This window comes from Haliotis rubra, unplaced genomic scaffold, assembly GCF_003918875.1.
Source record: "Haliotis rubra isolate DU_JTF1 unplaced genomic scaffold, ASM391887v1 Scf413, whole genome shotgun sequence".
In the NCBI taxonomy this organism is placed as follows: domain Eukaryota; kingdom Metazoa; phylum Mollusca; class Gastropoda; order Lepetellida; family Haliotidae; genus Haliotis; species Haliotis rubra.
In genome coordinates, this window is record NW_025767095.1 from 936,490 (window position 1) to 946,071 (window position 9,582).

Below are 9,582 nucleotides of genomic sequence, written 5' to 3' on the forward strand. Positions count from 1 at the left end.
GCCTAGTGTCTGTGCTATAGTGGCCATGTAATGATGGCATGTCTAAACCTGAAGGCATGCCTTGTGTCTGTGTTATCAGTGGCAATGTAATGATGGCATGTCTAAACCTGAAGGCATGCCTAGTGTCTGTGTTACCAGTGGCAATGTAATGATGACATGTCTAAACCTGAAGGCATGCCTTGTGTCTGTGTTATCAGTGGCAATGTAATGATGGCATGTCTAAACCAGAAGGCATGCCTAGTGTCTGTGCTATAGTGGCCATGTAATGATGACATGTCTAAACCTGAAGGCATGCCTTGTGTCTGTGTTATCAGTGGCAATGTAATGATGGCATGTCTAAACCTGAAGGCATGCCTAGAGTCTGTGTTACCAGTGGCAATGTAATGATGGCATGTCTAAAACCTGAAGGCATGCCTAGAGTCTGTGTTACCAGTGGCAATGTAATGATGGCATGTCTAAACCTGAAGGCATGCCTAGTGTCTGTGCTATAGTGGCCATGTGATGATTGCATGTCTAGTCCCGAAGGCATGCCTGGAATCACGTTCTTTTTGGTTTCACCATTGTGGTCAACGCCTGGCACCTGCTTGACTCGGGGTGTGTTCTCACATTACAGTACACGGAAAATAGGACTGGAATACTTCGAACCTCACCACCATTATATGTACAGAGTGGCTCTGTTTCCTAGTTGTTCTAGACATTTCCCCTTTGGCTAAGACGTTGCACTGTTTGTCTTGACGTTGACCAGTTGGTTAAACAGTAGACATTCTGTCTGCTTGAATCCGGTATTTATTAACTGGTAGATTGATACACTAAATATAATTATCAATGATTTAGGACAGTTCATAATGTACATATTAATATTTCAAAAAATATGCTTTAAAAAATATGGAAAGGGAGGGGGTTCATTGACTTTGTACATGACATGCAGGGGGTCACTTACATAAAAATTAGGAGGAGGGGGCGGGTCATTCTCATTGTACATGCTTCTCCATAAAATCATCATCAACCCCCAAACACACACACATCTCTTCCCCCAACACACACACACACACACACACACACACACACACACACACACACACACACACACACACACACACCACCACCCCTAGCCATAAATTATGAACGGTCCCTTTTAAAGATAAAGGAGCGTGAATCTTGCGGGAAGTGTTAGGGAAGGGTGGTTCCCTTCCTGATGGCGTCGGCTACTTCCGTCTGGGCACTGTTGTTTTCGTAACGTTTATATATGGCAATGTACTTCTCCTTTGTGGACAGTGTGGCCTTGACACTGTCACGCGCATGACACGCTTCCATCCATCTCCGGAATCGAGCGAATGTGTCGGTCTGAGGAACTGCAAAACTCCTGTAGTGAGACAAAATTTCAAATCTAATGGTAAAAGGCACCAGCATGATATCAACGAGCCCAAAATTTTGGCCGCCAAAGAAAGGACCTTCAGTTGACATGGCCCCCGACAACTCTATGAGAGCTGTCAAAATGGCCTCCATAGCTTCCTCCTGCTCTGGCCGAGTTTGGCGCTGGAGGGCCATGTAGAATTTCGGCACGATCTTCTTTGTGATGAAATCAGCCCAGATTCTTGCTTGTGCACGTTCATACGGATCTTTCGGAAGGAGGGACGGTCCGTCTGGCCAGGCTTCGTCCACATACTCAATACACACAGCCGACTCGTATACACACTTGCCGTCGTTGACGATGACGGGGACGAGCCCTCGGGGGTTGATGGTCAGAAACTCCTTGGTCTTGTTATATGGGTCAATCTCATTGTATTCGAACTCCACCCCTTTCTCCAGTAGAGCGAGCCATGCCCTCTGTGCGAACGGGCAGAACCACGAAGAAAACAGCTTGACAGTTGCCGTCATGTTGTCCGGTAGCCGACGTGTGTTCCAAATCACACTGCGAAAACAATAAATAATGTGTATAAACAATTTCTGCAGACAGTAAGCATCACGAGATACACAAGTGCACTCATTCATATTAATGTAACTTTCTTTCTTGTTGTACAATGTCATGTAACATTTGTTCTTGTTGTACAATGTCATGTAACATTCCTTCTTGTTGTACAATGTCATGTAACATTTGTTCTTGTTGTACAATGTCATGTAACATTTGTTCTTGTTGTACAATGTCATGTAACATTTGTTTTTGTTGTACAATGTCATGTAACATTTGTTCTTGTTGTACAATGTCATGTAACATTCCTTCTTGTTGTACAATGTCATGTAACATTTGTTCTTGTTGTACAATGTCATGTAACAGTCCTTCTTGTTGTACAATGTCATGTAACATTTGTTCTTGTTGTACAATGTCATGTAACAGTCCTTCTTGTTGTACAATGTCATGTAACATTCCTTCTTTCTGTACGTCATGTTTAATCCTTACTGATGTAACATGTGAACAAAGCACTAACGGCTGGAAACATTAATGTCTAAGAGGCATTATTCTAGCAATAAATCAACAAGATTTTTGTGCCTTTGATGATTTTGGACTTGTATTTTTCTATTCATGACGACTTCACTGAAAACGAGGAAAGTACTCGTTTCCGGAGCAGTGTACCAAAACTCGTTTCCGGAGCAGTGTACCAAAACTCGTTTCCGGAGGAGCAGTGTACCAAAACTCGTTTCCGGAGCAGTGTACCAAAACTCGTTTCCGGAGGAGCAGTGTACCAAAACTCGTTTCAGGAGCAGTGTACCAAAACTCGTTTCCGAAGGAGCAGTGTACCAAAACTGTTCAATAATTTTAAATGAACCTTGCTAAACAGATCCCTCTGGTGCCTGTCGATAATTTGTTGTATTGAAACACACAGAACAACATTATTTTCTTCTTCACTAAAGGTATCAAATGGCCATGAAGGGGTCAAAAAGGAAAAAAAACTCTGATGACTCCGACTTAACGATACTTTTGAAATTTATGAGCGAGTTCAGTGAGTGAGATAAAACTTTTCGTCGCAACGGCATTATTTCAGCCATATTGAAATTTGTAAACAACTAAGTGGCTGTTTGCATGTGAAGTTCTACCATAAATCAAACAAAATAAATCTACAATTTTAACTTTCCCCCAAACATTTCCACCGTTGAGTGTATGTTAGTTTCATTCCAAAACGGACGTACGGCCATGGTCTATTTGTATTAACTATGTTAAAAGTAAGTTGTCCATTTGGGTTTATGGCTAACTGTACAGGACATAAATGCAATTTCGTCTACAACTCCTTATTCCGCTAATATGTTTTACACATTGCCGTAATGTTGTGAGTTTTAACGAAACTCCTATATTGATAAACACAATATATCATGAACGGCCGACCTGAATAGTTTCTTACAGCATGTGGTTCCTACTGAGTTAATCAATTCGGTACATACGGCTGGTGAAATGGGAGTGAGTGAGTTTAGTTGTACGCCGCACTCAGCAAAATTCCAGCTATATGGCGGCGGTCTGTAGATAGTCGTATCTGGACAAGACAATCCAGTGATCAACAGCATGAGCATCGATCTGCGCAATTAGGAGCCAATGACGTGTCTACCATGTCAGGGATCCTGACCACTCGATCCCGTTAGTCGCCTCTTACGACAAGCATGGGTTACTGAAGTTTCATTCTAACCCGGACCTTCACGAGGAGACAAGCATGGGTTACTGAAGGTTCATTCTAACCCGGACCTTCACGGGGAGACAAACATTGGTTACTGAAGGTTAATTCTAACCCGGACCTTCACGGGTCGGTAGGTGAAAGGAAATAGGCTGAACAACAATGAAGTGAAATAATGAAGATGAAATAGTGTACTTCATTTTGAAGTGTATTATTTTTTCTTATATTTGTCATAGTTTTCTGAAAATATGGAAATATGGTCTTTTCTTTAATTGAATGAAAAAGCACACGCAATTCTGTCTTTTTGACACAATTTTCATTACGTCACACATGATATATATATTATGACCAGAAATTTATTGAGAATTTTAGGAAAATGTCTAATTGGATTTCTAGTATAAACAACCTTGACCAGCTATCAAGTGCTTGGTTTCATATTCAAGAGAGACAACTCCGTTTATCATTTTTCATAAGTTTGTGAAGTTATCCCCCTTTGTTTACTTGCTAGCAGACGACATTTACAGTGATCCTCAGTATGGATGATTTAGAGAAGAGGAAGTTGATTTTAGAGTATTATAACAACGACATCAGATCGTCTAAAGTGATTTCAAGTAGAACAGGCATCCCTTTGTCCACTGTTTATCGTGTTTTGAAAAATATTGCAAATGGATATGGCATTGAGCACCAGGGACTGTCGGTGACAGGAGGTGGCCTGGTATTCTTGTTTCTAAAAACAAACGAAGGTTGAACTGGTGCTTACAGCATAGACATTTTAACCGGGACAATATGACTTTCTCACATGAAAGTTCTGTGTGGCTGTTTCCTAATACACTGAAATTCTGGACCAAACAAACTGAAAAACCTTTGTATCAGCGCCCAAAGTACAGTCCGAAAGTTAACGTGTGGGGTGTCATAGCTTTGTTAGGGGCAACGCCCCTCTGTGTATTTGAAGGGAATACGAACAGTGAGCGGTACACAGATTTTCTCGAGGGACATTTACTTTCATCTGCTTACTTGTTATATGGAAAGTTTTGGATTTTCCAGCAGGACAACGACCCAAAACATCGTTCAAGCATTCACAGGCCTGGTTTCGGAACAAAAATATGACATTATTAGATTGGCCAAGCTATAGTCCTGACCTAAATCCAATAGAAAATGTTTGGGGACTTATGAAGGAAAGTGTCAATAAGAAAAATCTGACAAATATTGATGAAATGAAAGAAGAATGGTCCGATATTGGGACAGCATGGACCACGACTTTCTAACTTCTTTGATCAGTAGTATGCCCCGCCGCATTGAAGCCTGCATTGCTGCCCATGGTGACTTGACATAATACTAACTGTTCACCTGTCTTTTAATCTGGAGTTATGTTCTGCTAATATTCACATTAATACTAGAGTAATGAGTGAAAAAAAATAAAAAAAATACAATCTTTAAATTCTCAATAATTTCTGGTTGTACTGTAAATGCTGGATATTTTGTCACTTGGGCGTATTTATTTCTATCTAACCACTTAAAACCATGACACTTGCTATGAATAAAATACCTGTCTTGCTACAAAGTTTATCGCAATCGCGAGAGGACGGACCTCCGGTTCACCCCAAGCCCTAGACTAAGACTTAGTCTCTGAATATATATAATTTTGATAGTAACAAACAAGCCCATTTATATTGAAAAGGAGCCCTAGTGAGACCAGAGAACCTGAGGAAATCTAGACTTGCTTTATTTAGGGCTTTAGCACTGCAGTAGGGAAAATAATGTGGTTCAGGGACTGTGAGACAGACTACCCAAGCCCATGCATCGCGTGACCCAGATACGTCCCAATATCATTTTCAGACTGCAGTGGATGCCGCGTCTGAGGCGGTTTCTAGGACGCGATGACATTGCTGGTGTCCTCCCATGGTCTCTGCATCAATTCAGCTCTCCAGATGTTAACTATGCAACTGACGAGAAAAAAGGACACTGCGACATATGAACTGTCAGCTCCAGGGAGCTAAAATCCCAATTATACACAATTCTATCCTAACCACAATAGACAAGCGAAATGCAGTTATGACCTTGATTTGTGTAACAAGGTCACGTAGCTTAGCCAGTTTGATTAGGTTACGCTGGCGTTGAAGCTTGGCAGGTGTACGTAAATACCACCTCACAAACCACGGAGGAGACTCCGTGCCCATCACATACACCGTGCCCATCACATACACCCCCACGCCATACCCTACCTGTGCTCTGTGGCCAATATAGCTGTGGAGTCCGAATGAGACTCGGTACTCGCAGGCGTGCCCGTCACCTGCCATGTGTCACGCTGACTGCGCCCTTTCTACCCTAAGTGCATGATAGGAATATGACCTTGGGTATTGTTTACACCTTGCCGAGAAGATGACCCCGATACTGAATGTGAACTGGGTTTGATGTTGAGACACTGGATATGATGTCATACCGTGGATCTAGCTATGCAGCTACACACCACATCCAATATCACATGACATCACACCCAAAACCAATGCATGACTTCATACCCAGTATCCCTAACTGACATCACACCAAGCACAACAGCATGACATAGACATCACACCAAGCACAACAGCATGACATCGACATCACACCAAGCACAATGGCATGACATAGACATCACACCAAGCCCAACAGCATGACATAGACATCACACCAAGCCCAACTGCATGACAGAACACCAAGCACAAGTGCATGACATTATACCAAGCACAAGTGCATGACATTATACCAAGCACAAGTGCATGACATTATACCAAGCACAAGCGCATGACATCGACATCAAGCACAACCGCATGACAGAACACCAAACACAAGTGCATGACATTATACCAAACACAAGTGCATGTCATTATACCAAGCACAAGTGCATGACATTATACCAAGCACAAGCGCATGACATCGACATCAAGCACAACAGCATGACAGAACACCAAACACAAGTGCATGACATTATACCAAGCACAAGTGCATGACATTATACCAAGCACAAGTGCATGACATCGACATCAAGCACAACCGCATGACAGAACACCAAACACAAGTGCATGACATTATACCAAGCACAAGTGCATGACATTATACCAAGCACAAGTGCATGACATCGACATCAAGCACAACCGCATGACAGAACACCAAACACAAGTGCATGACATCGACACCAAGCACAACAGCATGACAGAACACCAAACACAAGTGCATGACATTATACCAAGCACAAGTGCATGACATTATACCAAGCACAAGTGCATGACATAACACCAAGCACAAGTGCATGACATCAACACCAAGCACAACAGCATGACAGAACACCAAACACAAGTGCATGACATTATACCAAGCACAAGTGCATGACATTATACCAAGCACAAGTGCATGACATCGACATCAAGCACAAGTGCATGACATCACACCAAGCACAAGTGCATGACATCGACACCACACCAAGCATAAGTACATGACATACACACCAAGCTCAAGTGCATGACATCGACACCAAGCACAACTGCATGGCATCGGCACAAAGTATAACTGCATGACATAACAAGCATAACCGAATGACATTGACACTACACCAAGCACAACCACATGACATCAACATCACACCAAGCACAATCGCATGACATGACATCAACACACCAAGCACAACCACATGGCATCGACACCACACCAAGCACAATCACATGACATCAACACCAAGCACAACCACATGACATCGACACCAAGCACAACCACATGACATTGACACCACACCAAGCACAATCGCATGACATTGACACCACACCAAGCACAATCGCATGACATCAACACCAAGCACAACCACATGACATCGGCACCAAGCACAACCACATGACATCAACACACCAAGCACAATCGCATGACATCAACACCAAGCACAACCACATGACATCGACATCACACCAAGCACAATCGCATGACATGACATCAACACACTAAGCACAATCGCATGACATCAACACCACACTCATGGCGAAGATCAACCATAGAGGAGATGATTAAAGCTGGTTACTCCTGGAGCACCGTTGTACAACACGCCCAGAACCGAGTCAGATGGCGGTCGATAATCTGTGGCCTATGCTCTACCATGAGCGAGAAGGCATAAGTCAAGTAAGTCAACACCACCACACCAAGCACAACTGCATGACATCAACACCACACCAAGCACAACAGTTTCGCTCAACACCCACTACCCATGCTATCAACCAGTGGTCTACTTGCGCTATCACACACAGGTCTACCCATGCTATCAACCAGTGGTCTACTTGCGCCATCACACACAGGTCTACCTATGCTATCAACCAGTGGTCTACTTGCGCCATCACACACAGGTCTACCCATGCTATCAACCAGTGGTCTACTTGCGCTATCACGCACACGTCTACCCATGCTATCAACCAGGGCCTAGATGTTTGTAGCTCTCTTAGCGCTAAGATAGTTGTAAGTGCCATACATTAACATTAACTTACGACTATCTTAGTGCTAAGAGAGCTTCGAAAATCTAGGCCCAGTGGTCTACTTGCGCTATCACACACAGGTCTACTTATGCTATCAACCAGTGGTCTACTCGAGCTATCAACCACTGGTCTACTTGCGCCATCACACACAGGTCTACCCATGCTATCAACCAGTGGTATACTCAAGCTATCAACCAGGGGTCTACTTGCGCCATCACACACAGGTCTACTCAAGCTATCAACCAGGGGTCTACTTCCGCCATCACACACAGGTCTACTTGCGCCATCACAACAGGTCTACCCATGCTATCAATCAGTGCTCTACTTGCGCTATCAACTTGTGGTCTACTTGCGCCATCACACACAGGTCTACTTATGCTTTCAGCCAGTGGTCTACTTGCGCTATCAACTTGTGGTCTACTTGCGCCATCACACACAGGTCAACACGTGCCATCAACCAGCGGTCTACTCATGCCATCATCCACAGGTCAACACTGGCTATAATCAACAGGTCTATTTATGCCATCAACCAATGGTGTACTCAGGCTGTGAATACATGTTCAACATCTCACTTGGAAACATCCGAGCCACATGGGTTCGAATCACTGTTCGGACAATAATTACTAAAAACAAAACTCTAGACTTCCCACACAATAATAGCACACATGGAAACAGACCAAAGAGAGCCGGTTTGTGTTTCCGAATCATTCGCAGATTTACGGAAACTGTCGATGTTTACAGCAGAGGCCAGATGTTTGTTCAAAGCAGAGTAGTGCTAATGCAAGGGCCAGTGATCAAATATCAAATGCAGTTAGACAAACCGAATATGATGAAAAGAAAGGTAAAAGAATGACCTATAAGCGCAACACATTTTTCTCTGTGAAAAACGTAAGGTTCAAGTAGTCAGGTTGTCCGGTTTTCAAATATGTTTTTACTATCGGGAGTCTCAGTCCTTTCCCCCTTCTGTATTTTATGCAATGAAAAGCAGTGGAATTTTCTAAAATCTGTTTCTTCACAGATTTCATCCAAATTACATGTTAATCACAACATATAAAAACAACATATGACCGCAAAAGTCCAAATTTGTATTTTAAAAATTATTGTCTAAAAAGTGATTAGTAACCCCTGTAATGCCAGCTGTGATTGGCAGCCTGGATGGTATCCAGACAAGTCAATGATCATCAATCATACATGCCTTGTGTACGAGGTGATATCTATGGTGTCACTGACCCATTCAGTTGTCTCACTATAGTTACTAAGACCCTGCTGTAACCTCAAGTCACCCTTACAAGGTTGCTTGGTACCAATATAATCCAGAATCACACCGTGTCTACGGAGCTTGGAACATTTTTCAACCAAGGATCCCCCATGGGTACATCTTTTGTCCAAATTGCATCTACTCTCCCCACACAGAGCAGGGCACATCATATCTATAGCCCAGGGCCCCGTTACAAAAAAACGATTGTAGCGCTATAGTCTGTTTGCAGTGAAAACGT

At 43.0% G+C, this 9,582-nt stretch overlaps 1 protein-coding gene across 1 annotated transcript; it reads right to left on the reverse strand.

Annotated features, from left to right (window-relative positions):
• Positions 1-882: 882 nt before the first annotated feature.
• Positions 883-5,989, reverse strand: LOC124288180 (glutathione S-transferase U20-like). Its single transcript, XM_046724766.1, has 2 exons — positions 5,822-5,989; positions 883-1,912 (listed from the first exon to the last, which is right to left on the reverse strand). Exon 2 carries the CDS (start codon positions 1,876-1,878, stop codon positions 1,171-1,173), a length of 708 nt encoding a protein of 235 aa, XP_046580722.1. The 5' UTR covers positions 1,879-1,912; positions 5,822-5,989; the 3' UTR covers positions 883-1,170.
• Between the last annotated feature and the right edge of the window lie 3,593 nt (positions 5,990-9,582).